Source organism: Vulpes lagopus, chromosome 23 (genome assembly GCF_018345385.1).
Source record: "Vulpes lagopus strain Blue_001 chromosome 23, ASM1834538v1, whole genome shotgun sequence".
Lineage (NCBI taxonomy): Eukaryota > Metazoa > Chordata > Mammalia > Carnivora > Canidae > Vulpes > Vulpes lagopus.
Genome location: NC_054846.1, coordinates 48,582,783 through 48,606,921, shown reverse-complemented (window position 1 = coordinate 48,606,921; position 24,139 = coordinate 48,582,783). Strand labels below are relative to the sequence as shown.

Below are 24,139 nucleotides of genomic sequence, written 5' to 3'. Positions count from 1 at the left end.
GGCTGAGCATAGAGTAAGTGCTCATAAATGTTAAGTAAATAAGTTGTTACAAGTGATAATCCAGTTTCTGCCTGGGCACTTCTTATGATGGGAAACTCATTGCCTTACAAAATTATTCTTTTTGACAGATGTAAGTTAATATGGAAATCAAAAATACTTTTCATGTTTTACCTATTTGCTCATTACCTAGTTTGGTCTTGGGCTAGTCACGTAAAATTTTGTTTTTCCTTAAGGCTGCCAAGTATTTAAAGGCTGGTATTATCTCTTCCTAAACACCACCCCATAATCCTTGTCATGCTCACTGTCTCCCCCACAAAATCTTTTCCCTACTAAACAACTTCTCTTCTTTAAGCTGTCCTGTTTCCAGCTCTTGCACCACCTTAATCTTCTTATTGTACTTTTTTAATCAAGTTACCAAAGTTAACTTTTTTTAAATTTTTTATTTATTTATTCAATCAGAGAGAGACAGAGAGAGGCAGAGACACAGACAGAGGGAGAAGCGGGCTCCATGCAGGAAGCCCGACATGGGACTCGATCCAGGGTCTCCAGGATCATGCCCTGGGCTGCAGGCGGCGCTAAACCGCTGCGCCAGCAGGGCTGCCCCAAAGTTAACTCTTAAAGTATGATACTCCAGTTGATAGCTAGTACCCATAGTAGTAGTGGGTATAAGACAGACCTAAATTTAAAAGTATCTAAGATCTAGGGCAGCCCGGGTGGCTCAGTGGTTTAGCGCCACCTTCAGCCCAGGGCATGACCCTGGAGACCCGGGATCAAGTCCCACATTGGGCTCCCTCTGAGGAGCCTGCTCATTCCCTCTGCCTGTGTTTCTGCCTCTCTTTCTCTCTGTGTACACACTCTCATTAGTAAATAAATAAAATATTTTTTTTAAAAAAGTAAGATCTAAATTTAAGTGACTTTGGTATCTAATACTATAGACTAGAAACTCCCTTAAGTGGGTCTTTAAACTAGTAAAGCTGTATTTCTTTAGATACTATTCACTATAAAGATTATTTATTTATATGAATAGTCATTACAGGTTGTTAGATCTTAGGTAGTTACCTAGCTACTGTAAACCTGTTTCTTTGTCTGTAAAGTACAAATAATAACAGTGCTTATAGCATAGGATTCTAAAGATTGGAAATGCATGCAAAGTGTTATCACAATTCCTGGCCAATAGTATACATTCAATAAACATTAATTGCTATTACTAGCTATTATAATTAATATGAATTACTAGAAATGCAATCAGAATACCCACCACATGAGAACATCTGTTTTTATTTTTTTCATTCATTCATCATATAGTTACTAAAAGGCTATTATGTGCCAGACCTGTGGTAGTCAGGTCTCATATTTCTTATCCATAAAAATGGGAACAAATAATATTAATAGTAACAATCCTACCTCATGGTATTGTTATAAGAATTAAATGAGTGATTTTATACATACTTGAGGTTGTATAGTAATTGTTACTAGTTAGATTGGTCTCCTGAAAAATAGGCATTATATTCATTCTTTTATTTTCTAGTACTATAGCAGAGTGCTTTATAGTATTTCATAACCATATGGAATCATCAGACTATATGAAAATACTTTTCAAACTGTAAAGGAATGTATACATTTAAGATCATTAATTCCACATGGAAATAGACAATGTGGTAGTTTTCAGACTCTGTTTCTTAGAGCACAGGATTCCAGTGGTGCCTCAGATTGGTCAGCAATAAGGCACACGCAAGAGGAGATAGATATTCCAGACCCTCCCCTAGCAAAGTTCAGTTAAAACAACCCTATTTATTTTACTTATTCTGCTGCTATAAAAAAGGTTTGAAAGTGAGTGTCCAGTTTGTGTGTGCTGCCAAGCCGTTGTAAGTTTATCCTGTAATGATTTGTGTGATCTATTATCTTTTGTGATATTGACTTCCCCTTTCTCCATTTGACAGACAGATGTACTAGTTCTGAGCTGTGATCTGATAACAGATGTTGCCTTACATGAAGTTGTGGACCTGTTCAGAGCTCACGATGCATCACTTGCCATGTTAATGAGAAAAGGCCAAGATGGCTTAGAACAAGTTCCAGGTCAAAAGGGAAAAAAAAAAGCAGGTAAGGAGTTTGATTTATTTGTATATTGGGTTTTTATAATTATTATTATTATCATTCATGCTTTCACTTAAGAAACATTTGCTGAGGGGCGTCTGGGTGGCTCAGTCAGTTACATGTCTGCCTTAGGCTCAGGTCATGATCCCCGGGTCCTAGGATCAAGCTCTGCATGGGGCTCCCTGCTTGGCTTGGGGCTCCCTGCTCGGCAGGGAGCCTGTTTATCCCTCTCCCGCTCCCTCTGCTTGTGCTTTCTCTCTCTCTCTCTGTGTCAAATAAATAAATAAAATCTTTTTAAAAAAGGAAAAAGAAACATTTACTGAGAAGTGTCTGTATTGCCGGCTCTGTGCTAAGGGTTGATGACATAAAGTCAAATAAGACACAGTCCCTGGGATCCCTGGGTGGCTCAGCGATTTAGAGCCTGCCTTCAGCCCAGGGCGAGATCCTAGAGTCCCGGGATTGAGTCCCACGTCGGGCTCCCTGCATGGAGCCTGCTTCTGCCTCTGCCTGTGTCTCTGCCTCTCTCTGTGTGTGGGTGTCTCTTGTGAATAAATGAATAAAATCTTTAAAAAAAACTTTTTTTAAAGACATAGTCCCTTACTTGAAGGGGCTTAGAACTATTTTCTTTTTAAGATTGCAGATTCACCATAGAGCAGAGAGCTCGATGCAAGGCTCAATCTGAGGACCCTGGGATCATGACCTGAGCCAAAGCAATCTTGAGAAAAAACAAAATTGGAAGCATCGTGCTCCCTGATCTCAAATTGTATTATAAAGCTATAGTAATTAAAACAGTATGGTATTGACATAAAAACAGACACATAGATCAGTGGAACAGAGTAAAGAGCACAAAATTAAACCCACACATATATGGTCAGTTCATGACTAAGGAGCCAGTATACCATGGGGAAAGGACAGTCTCTTCAAGAAATAGTGTTGGGAAAATTGAACATCCACATGCAAAAGAATGAACCTGGATCACTATCTTATACCGTACACAAAAATTAACTCAAAATTAATTAAAAACTTAAATTAAGACCTGAAACTATAAAATTCCTAAAAGAAAACATAGGCCATAAGCTTGTTGACGTAAGTCCTCTTGATTTTTTTTGTCTAATACCAAAAGCAAAAGCAAGAAAAGCAAAAATAAACAAGTGGGACTACATCAAACTAAAAAGCTTCTGTGCAGTAAAAGAAACCATCAACAAAATGAAAAGGCAGTGTACTGAATTGGAGAAAATATTTGCAAGTCATATATCTGATAAGGGGTAACATCCAAAATATATAAAGAACTCATATAACTTAATTAGAGAAAATCAAACAATCTAATTAAAAAATGGGTAGGAGATTTGAATAGACATTTTTCTAAAAAACATACAGGGGGTCAGTAGGCACATAAAGAAATGCCTTACATCATTAATCATAAGGGAAATGCAAACCACAATGAGAGATCATCTCATACATTTTAGAATGGCTATTACCAGGGAGCCTGGGTGGTTCAGTTAGTTAAGCGTCCAACTCTTGATGTCAGCTCAGGTCTCAATCTCAGGGTTGTGAGTTCAAGTCCCACAATGGGCTCCACACTGGGCATGGAATCTACATTTAAAAAAATGGCTATTACCAAAAAGATAAGTAATAAGTGTTGGTGAGGATATGTAGAAAAGGAAACTCTCATGTACTATTGGTGAGAATGTAAATTGGTACAGCCACTTTGGAAGACAGTATGGCAGTTTCTTAAAAAATTAAAAATAGAACTACCATATGGAAGGCAGACGCTCAACCACTGAGCCACCCAGAGGTCCCTTAGAACTACCATATGATACAATGATTCCACTTCTAAATATTTCTTCAAAGAAAATGAAAACAGTAATGCAAAAAGATACATGCACCCCCTTATTCCTTGCAGCATTATATGTAGTGGCTAAGACGTGGAAACAATCTAAATGTCCTTCAGTCCATGAATGAATAAAGAAATTGTGGTATCTGTACACAATGGAATATTATTTAGCCATAAAAAACACTGAAATCTTGCCATTTGCAACAATACAGTTGGACCTCAAGGATATTATGCTAAGCGAAATAAGTTAGAGAAAGACATCATATGATCTCTTTTACATGTGGAATCTAAAACAAATTTTTTTAACCAAGCTCATAGATACAGAGAACAGATTGCTGCTGGTTTCCAGAGGTGGTAAGTGGGGGATGGGAGAAATGGGTGAACTGCTTTTTGTTTTAGTTTAAATAAATTGAAATTTTTTTTTAAGATTTTATTTATTTATTTGAGATAGAAAGAACAAGCAAGAGAGAGAGAGAATGAATGGGGCAGGGGGCAGAAGGAGAAACAGATGGAGAGAGCAGGGAGCCCGATGTGGGGCTTGATCCCAGGACCCTAGGATCACTACCTGATCCAAAGGCAGATGCTCAACTGACTGAGCCACCCACATGCCCCAATAAATTGAATTTTGAAAGATGTTCGGTTAAAACCTGCAAAAAAAAAAAAAAAAAAGGGACGCCTGGATGGCCAGCAGTTGAATGTCTGCCTTTAGCTCAGGGTGTGATCCTGGGGTCTTGGGATCAAGTCCCACATTGGGCTCCCCTCAGGAAGACTTTCTCCCTCTGCCCGTGTCTCTGCCTCTCTCTGTGTGCCTCTCATGAATAAAATATAAAAAAATAAAATAAAATAAAATAAAATAAAATAAAATAAAATAAAATAAAATAATAACAAAACATAATATATGTAATCTTCTGCTTGTTCATGATTCTTTAGGTTGGCAGCTTGGCCTGTTGTAAGTGAGTTGGCTCGTTTCTGGTATCAGCTAGTATATATTAACTGTTGCTGCCAGTGTAGAAGTTGCTGCATAACAAGTTACCATAAACGTAACATCTTAAAACAATACTGTGGGTCAGGAGTCCAGGCTTTACTTGGTTGGATCCTCTGATTCAGAGTCTTTTAAAAAACTAAAATCAAGGTGTCATCTAGGGTTGAGGTCTCATCTGAAGACTCAACTAGGAAAGGATTTCCTTCTTCTTTTTATTTTTTAAAGATTTTATTTATTTATTCATGATAGAGAGAGAGAGAGGCAGAGAGGCCGAGACACAGGCAGAGGGGGAAGCAGGCTCCATGCTGGGAGCCTGATGTGGGACTGGATCCTGGGACTCCAGGATCACTCCCTGGACCAAAGGCAGGTGCTAAACCGCTGAGCCACCCAGGGATTCCCCCCCCCCCTTTTTTAAATTATTTATTCATGAGAGACAGAGAGAGAGGCAGAGAGAGATACAGGCAGAGGGAGAAGCAGGCTCCACGCAGGGAGCCTAACATGGGACTCTATCCCGGGTCTCCAGGATCACGCCCCGGGCCAAAGGTGGCGCCAAACTGCTGAGCCACCCAGACTGCCCCTCCCCAAGGATTTCCTTCTAAGCTCACTTGTTTTTGGCAGAAATTTAGTTCCCTATGGACTAATTGGACTGAAAGCCTTAGTTTCTAACTGGCTGTTGGCTGTTGGCTGTTGGCCAGAGCCTGCCCTCATTTCTGTATCACTTGGGCCTCTTCAGCATAACAACTTGCTTCACCAAAGCCAGCAAGGAAAAGAATCTTCTAGCAAGACAGAAATTACAAAGTTATGTGACTGAATAACAAAAGTAACATCTCATCACTTTTGCCATATTCTGTTGGTTAGAAGCAAGTTGCTAGGCCAGCCTGTATTCAGTGGGTGGGGATACAGGAGGGTGTGAATACCAAGAGGCAATTAGCTTTCTTGGAGACAGCCTACCACAATTGGGCTCACTGATATGTCTAGGGCCTCAGCTGTAATAGTTGAGTTTCTCTTTGCATCTAGTCTCTTACCATACTGGAGGCCCAAGCTATTCACATGACAGCAGCAGGTTCTAAAAGAGTAATAGAAGCTACAAAGTCTCATGAAGCTAAGCTTGGAACTCAGACTGTCACTTCTCTTGCACTCTGTTCAAAGTAGTTGCTAGGCCAGTCTCGATATAAAGGATGGGGAACTAGACCTTACCTCTTTTTTTTTCCCCTCCTACGAGCACTTTCTTTTCCTTTAATTTTTTTTATGGTGGTAAGATACATGGAAAATTTATCATCTTTTTTTAAATGTACAGTTCAGTGGTATTAAATATACATTTATAATATTGTGCAACCATCACCATCATCCCTCTCCATAACTCTTCCCACCTCGTGAAACTGGGACTCTATATTCATTAAACAATAATCCCCATTTCTCCCTTTCAGACATAGCCCCCAGAAATAACCATTATATTTTCTGTCTCTATGATTTTGACTATTTTAAGTTCCCTGTATAAGTGGAGTCATACAGTATTTATCTTTTTGTCACTGGCTTATTTCACATAGTATAATGTCCTCAAGGTTCATCTATGTTTAGCATATTGCAGAATTGCCTTCATTTTTAAGGCTGAATAATATTTTCTTGTGTGTATATATATATTATATTTTGCTTATCTGTTACTCCATTAGTGGACACTTGGGTTGCTTTCAAATTTTAGCTATTGTGAATAATGCTATTATGAACAGGGGTGTATACATCTCTCTGTGAAACCCTGCTTCCAGTTCTTTTGGGTGGTATACCCAGAAGTAGAATTGCTGAATCATATGGTAATTCTATTTTTAATTTTTTGAAGAACCACTATACTATTTTATATGATGGCTATACCATTTTCTGTTCTAGACCTTACCTCTTGAAGGGAAGAAGAACAACAGATTTGTAACCCTTTAGGGCAGCCCAGGTGGCTCAGCCGTTTAGCGCCGCCTTCAGCCCAGGGGAGACCCAGGGGATCCTGGAGACCCAGGATCAAGTCCCACGTCAGGCTTCCTGCATGGAGCCTGCTTCTCCCTCTGCCTGTGTCTCTGCCTCTCTCTCTCTCTGTCTCTCTCTCTCTCTCTCTCAGTGTGTGTGTGTGTGTGTGTGTGTGTGTGTGTGTGTGTAGTGAATAAATAAATAAAATCTTAAAAAAAAAAAAAAAGATTTGTAACCCTTTAAATCTACGGTCTACATTTTTTTCCATAATTGAAGTATTTTTATTTTATGTACAATGAGTTGGCATTAAGGTAGGAATCTTGGATGACCCATTCAAGGGAGTTCTCTTAATACAACTTAATGAAGGCTACATCCTTTGTATACTGATGGAAACACTGACAGCATGTATTGAGGCCGAATTTCAGATCACACCATGCTGATTTGAGCAGCCATGGCAAGAACAAGAAGAACCCCGACCAGATTTCCAGATGACTCCGGTAGAACTGCTGGTAACCCATCTTACCCTCTCAGCTGGAATGAAGCAAAAGGGCTACTACATACATTTTTAGTTTTGATTTGCTAATATTTTATTTAGGATTCTTGTACTTATATAATAAATGAATATGCCTGTAATTTTCCTTTCTTATAATACTTTTGTCTGGTCTTGGCATTTTTGTCTGGTCTTGGCATTGATTATGCTAGCCTTATAAAATGAATTGGAATTCCCTACTATAAACATAATGCTTGTCACAGGAAAGGTGCACAAGTATATTTATTAGTTGAATGAATGAATGGACAAGTAAGTGACTATAGAGGAGATAGAAGGGTCAAGAAGGTAAAGAAGGTCAGAAGTAAAAATCAACTAGGAAAAAATATGAATAGTTGACAGAATTTTTTTAATGGAAATTCATAGTTTTAACCATTTTTCCCCGTTTAGCTTTTTTTAAAAAAGATTTTATTTGACAGAGAGGGAAAGCACAAGCAGGGGGAACAGCAGGCAGTGGAAGAGGGAGAAGCAGGCTTCCTGCTAAGGGCCTCAATCCCAGGGTCCTGGGATCATGACCTGAACCACCCAAGCACCCCTTAACTGTTTTCTTAATCTCATTTGTGTAGTCTGTTTAGGATGGACATTCTGATGTTACCTGCTCTGCTCCAAAAGTAGAATTTGCTGTTAAAACAGAACAGAAAAAAAACCTTTCCCAATTCCTATAATTTGTAGCATATTCTGAAATCTCAGTTACTATGGTAGCTACAAGGAAGCAAATACAAGGAAGGAGACCCTGAGAGTGAGGAATGTGAGTCAAGAGCACATAGCTGAAACATGGACTTGTTGGAAATCACTGGTCCCAGGACATTCAGTAATTCAAGGTTTTGTGGGCTGAAGGACTTGGATAGAACAAGAACTCCAAATTATATCCAAAAATAACATCACTGTGTTTCTTTTTAAAATGTTGGCTCATAATCAGACTGTTGCAGACTGTTATATTCTCAAATTTCCTTGTAATGGATGAATTGATGTACGTCATATCTACTATGTGACATTTGAAATTCTCTGCAAATTTTGCTTCAAACTAAATTTTCTGTAAAACTTACCTTCAAAAAAAAAAAAAAACTTACCTTCAAATTGGAATTACCCTTCCTTCTAAGTTTGTTTATTTAAGTTATCTCTACACCCAATGTGGGGCTCAGATTCATGAACATGAGATCAAGAGTCACATGCTCTTCTGACTGAGCCAGCTGAGCACCCTAACATAAAACTTTTTATGGTAGTTTTTCTCTATTTAGATTCAGACACTGCATATGATAAAATGACTAGAAATCATCTGAAGGAAAGAATGCTTTCAAGCACCTAGGCTAAACACATTACACACTTGAGTAATACATTTGGTTCTAGGTGTGTAGGCAGCTGCAGCCAACACTGAAACATGTTCAGTTATGTAGTAGCAGTTGTCAGTACGAGGCAAACAAATTCATCTATAGAAATACTATTTTTCTAGGGACATTTGGGTGGCTTAGTTGGTTAAGTGTCAGGCTCTTGATCTCAGCTCTGGTCTTGAGTTCATGAGTTCAAGCCCCATGTTGGGCTCCACATTGGGCATGGAGCCTGCTTATAAAAAAGAAATATTTTTCTAAAGCTCAACTTTTTTTTCCTTTTTCCAAAGAGGTATTAAATCCTTGATTTATTTGATTGTTGTGAGGATCAAATGAGAGCATATATTCTAATTTTTTTTAATTTTTTTAAAATTTATTTATTTATGATAGTCACAGAGAGAGAGAGAGAGAGGCAGAGACACAGGCAGAGGGAGAAGCAGGCTCCATGCACCGGGAGCCCGATGTGGGATTCGATCCCGGGTCTCCAGGATCGCGCCCTGGGCTAAAGGCAGGCGCCAAACCGCTGCGCCACCCAGGGATCCTTGTTTAATTTTTTAAAACATTTTATTTAATCTTTGTGTTAATAGAGCTTTACAAATATTAACTGATTTAATCCTCATAACAAGCCTTTGTGAAGTAGACACTATTATGATACCAATTTTGCAGATGAAACTGAGGAACGAAAAAGTTTAGTAACTTGCTTAAAGACATACAGCTAGTAAGTGGGATTTATACCAGGAGGTTAGGCCTCAAAGGCTCTCTTCTTAATCATACAGTGCTGTGCTGCCTCTATATTAAATGCTTTGTAAGTTATAGATATATACTGTACAGATGTTAGTAGGAGCTTTTATTAAGTACCTGACACTGTACTAGATGTTATTGAAGATATAAGCCTGCCTCTGAAGAATTTATAATCTGGTTGGTAGAAAGAAATATAACATAGAAAACAGCAGTAACATGACAACCTGAAACATCACTGTCTACCAGGGAACTCTCCACATTAGTAAATATGCACCTTATTTTCTTTGAGTCCTCTCTTACACGGCATAAAATCTAATGCATAATAGACATATAGATAATGTTGATTGAATGTACATGTCCTTAAATGATGTTATTCCCATTTCCACAGTGAGCAGATGTAGGGTATTATTTGCAGAGAAAGAATTCCTTGTTATACTTTCTGTGCTGTGTGTGAGTTTACAGATCATCCACGGATGTGGCTTTTCTTTCTTTTTTTTTTTAAACCTTAGGAAGTTTTATCTTTTTTATTAAGATTTTATTTATTCATGAGAGACACAGAGAGAGAGAGGCAAGAGACATAGGCAGAAGGAGAAGCAGGCTCCATGCAAGGAGTCTGAGTCTCCAAAATCATGACCTAAGCTAAAAGCAGATGCTTAACCCCTGAGCCACCCAGGTGTCCCTCATTTTTTTTTTTTACAAACATTACATATATTTAAAATGGACAGTAATATATTGCTGTATGTAGACATTGTGAAATGATTACCATAGTCAAACTAACTAATTAGTATTAGTTAGTATTAGTTTGTAATCATTGTGAAATGATTACCATAGTCAAACTAATTAGTATTAGCCATCTACCACCTCCATAGCTCTTTGTTTTTGAGATAATTTCATATTTACAGAATGATTACAGGACTAGTACAGAGAACTTATATATCCTTTACCAAGATTCCCCAAGTGTTAACATTAGTTCTGTTATTCTCTCCTCATGATATACATTCAATATATAATATGTATATATATTACATACACTTTATTATTTTTCTGAGCTATTTGAGAATAAGTTGCAGATAATGATTCCTTTTTTCTTTTTTTTAAAAAGATTTTATTTATTTATTCACGATAGACACAGAGAGAGAGAGAGGCAGAGACACAGAGGGTGAGGCAGGCTCCATGCAGGGAGCCCAATGTGGGACTCAATCCCGGGACCTCAGGATCACGCCCTGGGCCAAAGGCAGGCGTCAAACCGCTGAGCCACCCAGGGATCCCCGATAATGATTCCTTTTGCCTTTAAATACATCAGTGTGTATCCTGCCCCCAACCCCTCACTGCCACCCAAAAAGGACACTCTGTTGAAACAGGAAATTACACTGCTACAATATTCTAATCTACAGACCCTTTTCAAACTTTACCAGTTTACCTAATAACATCCTTTAGAACAATACAAAAATATTTTGACTATCTATGTTTAAACATTGCGGTAAGTATGTGCTATATAACAATCTTGTATTTAGTTCCAAGAGAATTGTGAGCAGGTGCCCTGTCCCCCTGACTTAGTCATGCAGGCAGGGGTGAATGGCTTTGTTTGATTTCCCTTCTTTTGTATGATTCAGTGGAACAGCGTGACTTCATTGGAGTGGACAGCACAGGAAAGAGGCTGCTCTTCATGGCTAATGAAGCGGACTTGGATGAAGAGCTGGTCATTAAGGGATCCATCCTGCAGAAGTAAGCCCTAGGGTTTTTCTTTCTGGCAATTTTCCTTGTCTTAAAACAAAATAAAACCACCCAGTGGATGGGAAAAGGGGAATGAAAACTAGATTATACTGTGTGAAATTGACAAAAGTATGTGACTGTTTTCCCATGAGACAGAATGAAGGCTTCTCCTCACCACACAAGCTTAGCTTTTCCCTGTGTCTTTTCTTGCCAGGGTAGAGTCAAATCCTGCATAGCAGTAGGGCAAAGCAGCTGTGGGGAGAAGAGGAAACAGGACTGTGTTTCTAACAGTATTATAGAACTTCCTTTTTTTTTTTAATTGCGGTAAACACACAACAAAAATTTACCATCTTAACAACTTTTAAGTATACAGTTCACTAGTGTTAAACATATTGTCATTGTTGTGAAACAGATCTCCAGAACTTTTTCATCTTGCAAATCTGAAGTTCTGCATCTGTTAAACAACAGCTCTTCTCTTTTCCCTATCCCCAGCTCCTGGTAACCACCACTTGACTTTCAGTTTCTATGAATTTGACTACTTTAGATAGATAGATACCTCAGATAAGTAGAATTATACAGTATTTGTCTTTTGTTGACTGGCTTATTTCATTTAGTATAGTATCCTCAGGGTTCATCCATGTTGTAGCATGTATCAGAATTTCCTTCTTTTTTAAAGCAACATAATACTCCCATTGTGTGTACATGCCACATTTTTTAAATGTATTCATCTGTCACTAGACATTTAGGTTACTTCCACCTCGTAGCTGTTGTGAATGATGCTGCAGTGAACATGAGTGTACACATATCCCTTTGTGAGCCTGCTTTAAATTCTTCTAGATATACTACCAGTAGTGGGATTGCTGGATTATGGCAGTTCTGTTTTTTTATTTTTATTTATTTGTTTGTTTGTTTGTTTGTTTTTAGTTCTTTTTTTAAAAATATTTTATTTATTTATTCATGAGAGACACAGAAAGAGAGAGGCAGAGACTTAGGCAGAGGGAGAAGCAGGCTCCATGCAGGGAACCCAATGCGGGACTTGATCCCAGAACTCCAGAATCATGCCCTGAGCTGAAGCCAGACGCTCAACCGCTGAGCCACCCAGGCATCCCAACAGTTCTATTTTTAATTTTTCGAGGAATCTCCCTACTGTTTTTCATAGTGGCTGTGCCATTTACAATCCCACCAGCAGTGCACAAAGATTCCAGTTTCTGTGCATCCTCATGAACACTTACTGTTTTCTATTTTTTATAGTAACCACCCTAGTGGCTACTAATGGATAACCTAGGCACATCTTCTTTAATCACCATTTATTGAGAGCTCCCCCAGCATGGACTTTTTCATCAGAAGCCACCATACTCAGAGCTTTACTACCTGATACCAGTACACAGGAATGTTAAAAAACTGTTTGGAGCCTGGATTGGACTTGTCTATTGTTTTACCATAGCATCCTTGTCCCAGATTGGAATTCTCTGTTGTTCTTTTTTTTTTTTTCCTCTGTTATTCTTTATTAAACCCATTTTTGTTGCTTTAAAAACAAACAAAAAACATGTTTGGAGCCTGGATGAAATGAATGTGAGAGGAATAAGTTGGGAAGGAAAAGTGTCTTGCTTATTGTTTTGCTCTCTAGCACAGCAGAGGTAGGAGACATATTTCAAAATATGTATTCTAATGAAAATGAAACTTAATTCTAGCTTCAGTTAGCCCAGTGGATTAGAGTTTGATATTAGAGCCTTCATTGTCTCATCTATAAAAATGGGTTTAGTAATAATAGGGCTGCCATGGGAAATAAATGTACATAAAACAACATAATACCTGTTTCATAATAAGTAGCCAAAAAATTGTAGACAATTTTTTTAAAGATTTTATTTATTTATTCATGAGAGAGAGAGGCAGAGAGAGAAGCAGGCTCCATGCAGGGTGCCCTATATGGGACTCCATCCCGGGACCACAGGATCACAACCTGAGCTGAAGGCAGATGCTCAACCACTGAACCACCCAGGCATCCCAATTATTATTATTTCTAAATAAATAAACAACACTTGAAAATACATGCATAATATCATTTCCAAATTAAATTGGTTGTTTCGATTGCCTTGCAGACTTCCTACTACTAATTCCTAATTAAATATGAAAAAATAAATTAATATAAAACTGATAGAAATTTCAACAATGGCAAAGTAAGATAATTAAATACAATAAAGCTTAAAAACTGGTGATCAAGGAAAGAAACAAGATTCTGATGAGAAACAGAAAGGAATAAAAATAGGCTCCCAACTCCACCCTATCACCATTCCCTAGAAGCCATACTGATGTATTAATGAATCCCATAAATTCTCAACTAATAGCTCCAAAGCTGGAAAGAAGTAACTGAGCACATATCTGTACTTTTATCTTCTTCTGACTGAGAATCAATGGGAAGAACTATTTGCAAGTAAATGATAAACCGGGGAAAATGAACAATGAGGCTGACTCTTTAACAGAAACAAAAGATCAAGGAGCACTGGGGTGGCTCAGTGTTTGAGCGTCTGCCTTTGGCTCAAGTCGTGATCCTGGGGTCCTGGGATCAAATCTCGTATTGAGCTCCCCACAGGGAGCCTGCTTCTTCCTCTGCCTCTGTCTCTGTCTCTCTCTCTCTCTCTTTGTGTCTCTCATGAATGAATAAATAAAATCTTTGGAAAAAAAGAAAAAGAAAAAGGAGATCAAGCCTAAAAATGAATAAATAGGTGAAGTAATATGAAGCCAGAAACTATTCCTCTGTAGGAGTAGAATATATTCCTTAATTATATGGAATGAAACAAGAATATTTAACAGAATCTCAGGAAGGAGGGGCGCCTGGTTGGCTCAGTCAGTTAAGCATCTAACTCTTGATTTCAGCCCAGGTCGTGATCTCAGGGTTGTGAGACCTGTGTTAGACTCTGTGTTCAGTGCAGAGTCTGCTTAAGAGTTTCTCTCTCTCTCCCTCTCCCCTCTGCCTTTCTCTCCTGCTCATATTCTCTCTCAGTAAATAAATAAATAAAATATTTTTTTGAAAATTAAAAAAAAAAAGAATCTCAGGAAAGAAAAATGTTTTAACAAAGATCCTGCAGTTCCCTAGCTGTGTTTCCTATGCCCCTTCTGTCCCTCTGACTCATCATTTCCTAAAGCCATAGGACCGTACACAGAATACAAAATAACCGGCACTACTGGGTATTTACCCAAAGAAAACAAAAATAGTATTTGAAAAGATCTGTACATTCCTGTGTTTATTGCAGCATTATTTACAGTAGCCAAGATAAGGAAGCAACTTGTGTCCATCGATAGATGAATGGATAAAGATGATGTGGTAATATATACAATGAAATATTAGCCATAAAAAAGAATGAGATCTCGCCATTTGCAACAACATGAGGATGGACCTAAAGGGTATTATGCTAAGTAAAAAAGTCAGACAGAGAAAGATAAATACTATATGATTTCACTTATATGTTGAATCTAGAAAACAAAACAAAGAAACAAATTTTAAAAAGCAGAAATGGGCTGGGCACCTGGGTTGCTCAGTTGGTTAGACTTCGCACTCTTGATTTCAGCTCAGGTCATGACCTCAAGTTCTTGGCATCAAGCCCCACCTCAGGCTCTGCACTCAGTCAGTATCCTGCTTGGAATTCTCTTTCCCTCTCCCTCTGCCCCTCCCCCACTCACATGCTCTGGTGCATACACACTCTTTCTCTCTCTCAAATATTTTTTTTCTCTCAAATAAATTTTTAAGAATAAAATAACCAGAAATGGGCACCTGGCTGACTTAGTCATTAGAGCATGCAGCTCTTGATCTTGGCCTTATGAGTTTGAGCCCCATGTTAGGTGTAGTTATCACTTAAAAAGTAAAATCTTTTTGGAGGTGCCTGGGTGGCTCAGTTGGTTAAGCATCTGACTTTTGATTTAGGCTCAGGTCATGATTTCAGGGTTGTGAAATAGAGTCCCACTTTGGGCTCCCCGCTAGGCATGGAGCTTGCGTAAGATTCTCTCTCTCCTCACTCTGCCCCAAACTCCCTCTTTTTCTTTCTCTCTCCCTCTCTCTAAAAAAATGAAAATAAATTAAATAAAATAATAAAATCTTTAAAAAAACAAAATTAAAAAAATAAAAAATAGAAACAGACCCATAAATAGAGAACAAACTGGTGGTAGCCAGAGGGGAGGGGAGTGGAGGTAAGCAAAAAGAGGTAAAGGAGAATAGGAGGTATAGGCTTCCAGTTATGGGATGAATAACTCATTGGAATGAAAGCGTCAACACAGGGAATATAGTCAATGGTATTGTAATAGTGTTATATGGTGACAGATGGTAGTTACACTTGTCTGAGTGTAACATAAGGTGTTAAATCACAGTATTATACACATGAAATTAATGTAATATTGTGTATCAACTATACTTCAATTTAAAAAAAGGAAAAAAATAACCACCACTCAATAGTTGGTGTCAGATACAGGAGGGTGAGAGATAAGAACTCACTCAAACCAGAGCAAAACAAATAAAACAGGCCCAAACAAGACCAAAAGAATCAGTGTATTAACTATACAAACATACAGCAAACAAAATGAAGGCAAGAAAAATGTTCTACAAAAGACAACATATCCTGAAAAAGGCATAACTCAATGAATAGAATTTCCTATATTATACAACTGTAAAACTATAAAACAGCTCATCAAAAAGTGAATTTAATAAATGAAAGTTAAGTGATGAGGTGATAAAACAACAAAATAAGATAAAAGGAGAAATGATAGAACTAAGAAAATAAATTGAGGACCAATTAAAATAGCAAAGAACATAACAGATACCACTGAAAATCGAATTATTGACATAGAGGAAAGGATTGAGGTACTCAGTGATTTCAAAGAAAAAGAAAATGATTAAAAATTATACAGAATCTAATAGAAAAAAAAAAGACAAAGATGACTTAAACAAGTTAGTGTCTCTAAAATAGAGAACCAAACATGTGACCAAAAGAAAAAGATGTATTCAAAGATAGAAGAAGGGAATCCCTGGGTGGCTCAGTGGTTTAATGCCTGCCTTCGGCCCAGGGCGTGATCCTGGAATCCCGGGATTGAGCCCCACATCAGACTCCCTGCATGGAGCCTGCTTCTCTCTCTGCCTGTGTCTCTGCCTGTCTCTTTTTGTGCCTCTCATGAATAAATAAATAAAATATTTTTTAAAAAAACAAAGATAAAAGGACTTCTTGGTAAAATAATTTTATTTAAGGATTTTAATATAAAGATAGAAGGGCTGAGTAAATATGATGACTTATGAAATCCCACTTAAACAGCAATACAGGGATTTTAGAGAGTTACAAATCCAGAAGACTAAAGAATATGAAAAAGGAAAGAGCAACAACAGAAGTTTGGAAGCAAGAAAGCAAGACAATATAATATACCTGAGAAAGCTGAATGCTAAGCCAGCAATGGGGAAAACTGAACTGCAAACTCATTTACCCTACAAAACTCTAAAGAGTCAAGATTCAGCAGCACCAGCTATATCCACAAATGAAGCTAAAAACTGGATCCCTTGAAAATTTATCCAAACTATAGATAAACCCTCAGATTTCCTTCCCTAAACCTCACAATGCTGGCAAGAGACTGGAGATTTATTCTCAGAAGACGGTAAAATAGGGCCGCCCTGGTGGCTCAGCGGTTTAGCGCCGCCTTCAGCCCAGGGCCTGATCCTGAAGACCCGGGATCGAGTCCCATGTTAGGCTCCCTGCATGGAGCCTGCTTCTCCCTCTGCCTGTGTCTCTGCCTCTCTCTCTGTCTCTCATGAATAAATAAATAAAATCTTAAAAAACAAAAAAGAAGAAGAAGAAGAAGAAGAGGGTAAAATAGAAGATCTCTGGATTGGGGCACTAGGCATAAATGAGGTTGGAGGTACCATACTTAAAATTAGGATTAAGTGGGTGTCTATCGAAAGATGAATGGATAAAGAAGATGTGGTTTATGTATACAATGGAATATTACTCAGCCATTAAAAACGACAAATACCCACCATTTGCTTTGACGTGGATGGAACTGGAGGATATTATGCTGAGTGAAATAAGTCAATCGGAGAAGGACAAACATTATATGGCCTCATTCATTTGGGGAATATAAAAAATAGTGAAAGGGGATAAAGGGGAAAGGAGAAAAAATGAGTGGGAAATATGAGAAAGGGAGACAGAACATGAGAGACTCCTAACTCTGGGAAACGAACTAGGGGTGGTAAAAAGGGAGGTGGGCGGGGGATGGGGGTGACGGGGTGACTGGGTGACGGGCACTGAGGGGGGCACTTGATGGGATGAGCACTGGGTGTTATTCTATATGTTGGCAAATTGAACACCAATAAAAAATAAATATATATAAAAAAAGCCTTGGTGGTAAGCAAAAAAAAAAAAAATTAGGATTAAGTGAATGTATATCCTAAGATCTTCAGCTTTTGTCTCCCACTTAGCTTCTAAATACTAGCAGCCAGGCTTGTACCTGTCAAGCAAGAACATTAGAGGATTCTTCTCTATGGTAACAGATGGTCCAAGAGGAGACTTAAAGATACAGACATTGGGGAATTCCCAATAGAAAACCCACTTCTTGGGTCATCCTACATTGAATTTCAAAGTTGGCAAAGTCTGCCACATGTTGGATGCTCACAATGAAATATATATACTTTTTTATATTGGAGTTCAATTTGCCAACATATAGCATAACACCCAGTGCTCATCCCGTCAGGTGCCCCCCTCAGTGCCTGTCACTCATCCCAACCCCCCACCCACCTCCCTTTCCACTATCCCTTGTTTGTTTCCCAGAGTTAGGTGTCACAATGAAATATTTATTATGCCACTCTTAAATTTAGACAAACAGAAACAGAGATTATAAAATCTAGAGGCCAAAACAAATAGAAAAAAAAAAAACCAACAAGTTAGCAGAAAAACCAACAAATTATTCAGAGAGAAGAAAACTTCAAAAAAGGTAACATTACTCAGAAAGATTCATTAATATTTGAGCATCTGAGTACCACTGTTCTAGGAGCTAGGAATACAGCAGTGAACAAAATACACCAAAATCCTTGCCCTCATTGAGAGATGAGAGAATACTGCATTCATGAACCCAAAAAGCAGAATGGTGTATTAAAAAAGGAGCATTGAGGGATCCCTGGGTGGCGCAGCGGTTTGGCGCCTGCCTTTGGCCCAGGGCGCGATCCTGGAGACCCGGGATCGAATCCCACGTCGGGCTCCCGGTGCATGGAGCCTGCTTCTCCCTCTGCCTGTGTCTCTGCCTCTCTCTCTCTCTGTGTGTGACCATCATAAATAAATAAAAATCTAAAAAAAAAAAAAGGAGCATTGAGTGGCACAAAAATAGACATGTAGATCAATGGAACAGAGTAGAAAGCCCAGAAATAAATGCATGGTTTATATGGTCAATTAATCTGTGACACAGGAGGAAGAATATACAACAAAGAAAATAGAGTCTCTTCAATAAATGGTGCTAAGGAAACTGGACAGCTACATACAAAAGCATGAAACTGGATCACTTTCTAACACCATACACAAAAATAAGCTCAAAATGAATTAAATAGTAAATGTGAGACCTGAAAACAAAATTCCTAGAAGAGCACACAGGCAGTAATTTCTCTGACATTGAGTATAACAACCATTTTTCTATATATGTCTCCTAAGGCAAGGGAAACAAAAAAATAAATTGTTGGGGTTACATTAAAATAAAAAGCTTGTGCACAGAGAAGGAAACCATCAAAACAAACAGACAGTCCACTGAATGGGAGAATATATTTGTAAGCGATATATCCAATAAGATATTAATACCCAAAATATTCATAAAGAACTTTTATTGGGGCACCTGAGCGGCTCAGTCAGTTAAGCGTCCAACTCAGATCATGATCTTATGGTTCGTGGGATCAAGCTGCACATCAGGCTCTGCACTCAGGAGGGAGTTTACTAGAAATTCTCTCCTCCTGCCCCTTCCCCACCATGTGTGTGCACACACACACACACACACTCTCTCTCTCAGTCTTTAAAAAAAGAAAAGAACTTAACACCGAAAAAAAAAATCTGACCCAAAAAGTGGGCAGGGAACCTGAATAGATATTTTTCCAAAGAAGACATACACATGGCCAACAGACACATGAAGAGATGCTCAGTATCACTTGTCATCAGGGAAATGCAAATCAAAACTACAATGAGACATCACTTTACATCCGGCAGAATGGCTAAAACCAAAAAGACAAGAAACAGCAAGTGTTGGTGAAGATGTGGAGAAAAAGGAACACTCGTGCAATGTTGGTGAAGATGTAAATTGGTACAGTCACGGTAGAAAATAGGATGAGATTCCTCAAAAATTAAAAATAGAAATACCATATGATCCCAATATTTTCCAAAGAAAGTGAAAACATTAATTTGGAAAGATATATGCACCCCTATGTTTATTGCAGCATTATTTATAATAGCCAAAATACAGAAGAAACCAGGTGTCCGTCAATAGATGAATGGATATGGGGCAGCCCCCGGTGGTGCAGTGGTTTAGCGCTGCCTGCAGCCCAGGGCCTGATCCTGGAGACCTGGGATCCAGTCCCACATTGGGCTCCCTGCGTGGAGCCTGCTTCTCCCTCTGCCTCTCTCTCGCTCACTCTGTGTTTCTCATGAGTTAACAAAATGGAATCTTTAAAAAAAAAAAAAATAGATGAATGGATAAAGCAGTTGTGATACAGTCACACAGAGACAGGAATATTATGGTGCCATAAAAAAGGGTGAGATCTTGCCATTTGCAATAACATGAATGGACCTAGAGGGTATTATGCTAAGTGAAAAAAGTTAGAATGGGGACGACAAATGCCATATATTTTGCTTACATGTGGAATCTAAAAAATGAAACAAATGTATAAAAAGCAAAAAGCAGAATCAGCCCTATTAATACAGAGAACAAACTGATGGTTGCCAGAGGGAAGGAGAGTGAGGGGATGGATTAAGGGGAGTGAGAGGCAGAGGCTTCCAGTTATGAAATGAATAAGTTAAGGGAATAAAGGGCACAGTGCAGAGAATATATGATCAATGGTATTGTAGTAGCATTCTGTGGTGACAATGGTAGCTACGCTTGTGGTGAGGATAGCGTAAGGTATAGAGATGTTGAATCACTACATTGTAGTCCAGTATACTCAAATATTTTTTAAGGGGAGCATTTAGAGAACAAGAAAGTGTTAATGGTAATAAAGAAAAACTCAGTAGAAAGGTTGGAAAAAATTTTTGAAAACTGTTTCACAACGCAGAATAAAACAAATTGATAAAAAATAAAGAAATAATAATAAGAGAATTAAAGGAGCAGCGTAGGAGGTCCAACATTTGAATATTAGGAGTTTCAGAAAGAGAGAACAGAGAAAATGAAGAGAGGAAATAGCATCAATGAGGAAATATAAAAACATTTCTTAGAATAAAAGGAACTGGGTTTCTAGACTGAAAGGAAGCAGTGCCCACAGAATGCATGAAAAGAAAATGACGAAGGTTGTCATTGTGAAATGTTGTAACACATTTCACTGTTAGACCATTGATGTCAAAGAGAAGATCTAACAAGTTTCCAGATGGGGAGGAGATATCAGACATAAAGGAATTAAAGCAGCTTTGAACTTTTAACAGCAGCACTAGAAACTATAAAACATTGGATGGAGGACAGCTTTCAAAATTTTTAAATCTATATGTAGTCAAGCTGTCAATCAAGTGTGAGAGTAAAATAAAAATTTCAAAAAAAAAAAATTTCACAGACATTTGCTTTCCATGCATCTGTTTTCAGAAAGCTGCTAGAGGATATACAACACCAAAACCCTGGCATAAACTAAGAAAGAGAAAGACATGGGATTATAGGAAAAAGAATCCCTAGGATGATGATGAAGGGAGATTTCTGGGTAATACCTATGCCCCCAGTGTAGATGGCAATCAGACCACGTTGGAATAGCTCAGAAAGCTTTGGGAATAATTTCTTCAGGTTGATCATATTTCTTCTGATGAAAATGACAGAATACTTAATGCATCTCAGCGTTTTGAGCACTTGGTGATTAGTTTGGGATTGAATTATTGACAAGTATATGGAAAACTAAGAAATGAGAGAAAACAATGCCAAAGCAAACAAAAATATGCAGGAAAAAATTAACCATTAGTTACTGAATGTCTCAGGTGTAACTAATGTTTATATATGCATTATAATGTAATTACTGACTTGATCTAACCAAATTTATATTATAATTACTTTGGAATGATGAGAGGAAGGGTTAATGTGTTGGAAACCCAAGGGAAGACGAGAGATAAACATCCTCTTTAAAAGTTAATAACAGGGGATGCCCTGGATGACTCCACGGTTTAGCGCCTGCCTTCAGCCCAGGGCGTGAACCTGGAGTCCCAGGATCAAGTCCTACGTCAAGTTCCCTGCATGGAGCCTGCTTCTCCCTCTGCCTGTGTCTCTGCCCTTCTCTCTCTCTGTGTGTGTCTCTCATGAATAAATAAATAAAATCTTAAAAATAAGTAAATAAATAAAATAAAAGTTAATAGCTAATACCTGAAGCTGAAGGCATGATAACTTAAACATTGATTATCGAACTAACCAAAATAGTAAAATTATATTAGGAAGTTAAAAGATACATGAGCTGTAGGTATGTGGTAGGGGCAAGGCTAGTGATAAAAGAAAGCTAAATCCTCATCTCCCATAATGGGAAAACAACAGATAATGTCTGAAATGGAAAAACTAAGAAATATCAATATCAATAATATTAAAATGTTACTAGAAATACAAATATTAATACTAAATGGATTCACTAAAGGAATTGAAAGTGGGTGCTTCTGGGGAACAGAAAATGGAGAGGGGAGGGAATGGAGGACTGAAATTTTTCATTGTAAGCCTTAAGAAACTACTTATCTCTTTATGTACATATGTAATTTCATTTTTTTTTTTTTAATTAACAACAAGATAAAAGGGACATCTGGGTGACTCAGTCGGTTAAGCGCCTACCTTTGGCTCAGGTCATGAACTCATCGTCCTGGGATCAAGCCCCACGTGGGGCTCCCTATTCAGCATGGAGCCTGCTTCTCCCTCTCCCCCTGCTGTTCCCCCTGCTTTTGCTCTTTTGCTCTCTGGCTCTCTGATAGATAGATAGATAGATAGATAGATAGATAGATAGATAGATAGATAAACTTTTTTTTTTTTTTTAATTTATGATAGTCACAGAGAGAGAGAGAGGGGCAGAGACACAGGCAGAGGGAGAAGCAGGCTCCATGCACCGGGAGCCCGATGTGGGATTCGATCCCGGGTCTCCAGGATCGCGCCCTGGGCCAAAGGCAGGCACCGAACCGCTGCGCCACCCAGGGATCCCCGATACATAAACTTTTTTAAAAAAAGATAAAATACAATAAAATTTCCTGAATCAAGTAAAAACCTGCAAATCTTAAGAATCTGCAGATATTATGGGGCACCTGGGTGGCTCAGTTGGTTAAGCATCTGCCTTCAGCTCAGGTCATGATCCCAGGGTCCTGGAATCGAGCCTGATGTGGGCTCCCTGCTCAGCAGGGAGTCTGCTTGTCTCTCTGTCCCTCCCGCCACCCCCCCAATCATGCTCTCTCTCAAATAAAATCTTTAAAAAAGAATCTGCAAATTTTTAGAGAATACTGTGTTCTAAGAAAATTTGGCCAGAGGTATCCTAACAACTTATTAAACTTTAGGGATAAAGAAAGGATTCTTCAAGCACCAGTGACAAAAAGCTAATCACTTACATGAAAGGAAAAATCAAGCTTACCTCCAAGTTCTTCACAACCTTAAATACCAGAGGAACCATATGTAGAGTTCTCAGAGGAAGACGGTGGAACTCCAGCATATTATAAACAATAAAGATATCATTTAAATATAAAGGTGGGGGCCTGGGTGGCTCCATTGGTTGAATGTCTGACTCTTGGTTTCAGCTCAGGTCATGATATCAGGGTCATGAGATCGAGCCCTACATCAGTCTCCACACTCAGCATGGCATTTGCTTGAGATGCTTTCCTTCTCCCTCCCTCCCCACTGATGCACACATGCTCACCCTCACTTTCTCTCTCTCTCTCTCTCTCTCAAATATATAAATAAGTGAAATCTTTTTTAAAAAATAAATATAAAGGCAACATTCTCAAACATGAAAGGACTCACAGATATGGCACCTATGAGCCCTTCTTGGGAGGCAGGGAAAGACTTCTTGACAGCTAGCTGTCATGTCATGAGAACATTCAGGCAAGTTATGGAGAAACCCATGTGGTGAGGAACAGAGGTCTGCCAGCAGCCACATTAGTGAGCTTGGAAGCAGATATCCTGAGACTTGTCAACAGCCATGTTGAAAGCAGATTCTCCTCCAGTCAGTCTTGAGATGACTGCAGCCCTTGGCCAGCAGCTTGACTGCAACCTCATGAGAGAACCTGAGTCAGAACCATGAAACCACTCCCCGATTCCAAAAACTGAGATAATTGTTTGTTTTTTTAAGCCTCTGAGTTTGAGGTAATTTGTTATATAACTATAGATGACCAATAAAATTCTAAATCTCTAGGCTCTGGGTCAAGATTTTTTCAAAAACAAAGAAATTGAAAGACGTCTTGGAGGGGAAAAAATGATGTGCTTATATAGCACAGTTCCTTTCCTTTCAGCCTCAGTTTGCTCCCCATGTATCTTGGAAGTAGGGAAAGTCATATGGCTATGTATGTGGGATGCATCCTGTCTTAGCTGGATGCGTTTGCTAAAATCTTGGACAAACCGTCAGCTCTGTCCAAAACATTAAGGAATGGGCAGTCATCCTATGGTCTTACTAAACTTGAAGGGTTTTTGTTGTTTAAACATTGGCAACAAACAATCTCATAATTTTTCTTTCTTATGTTTCTAGGGAGAGAGGCCTGGGTTAGAATGAATTCTTAAAAGGAACTTCCTCTTGACCTACAGTATTTGTTGTTGTA

At 38.5% G+C, this 24,139-nt stretch overlaps 1 protein-coding gene and 1 pseudogene across 1 annotated transcript in view; one reads left to right on the top strand and one right to left on the bottom strand.

Moving 5' to 3' along the window:
• The window catches only part of EIF2B3 (eukaryotic translation initiation factor 2B subunit gamma), a 114,140-nt gene that overhangs the window by 41,014 nt on the left and 48,987 nt on the right, over positions 1-24,139 (top strand). Inside the window, exons 4-5 of the mRNA XM_041738002.1 lie at positions 1,941-2,100; positions 11,087-11,198. Of these exons, the coding sequence (XP_041593936.1) occupies positions 1,941-2,100; positions 11,087-11,198 (272 nt within the window). The remainder of the gene's footprint in view (positions 1-1,940; positions 2,101-11,086; positions 11,199-24,139) is intronic.
• LOC121481585 lies at positions 7,066-7,378 on the bottom strand (annotated as a pseudogene).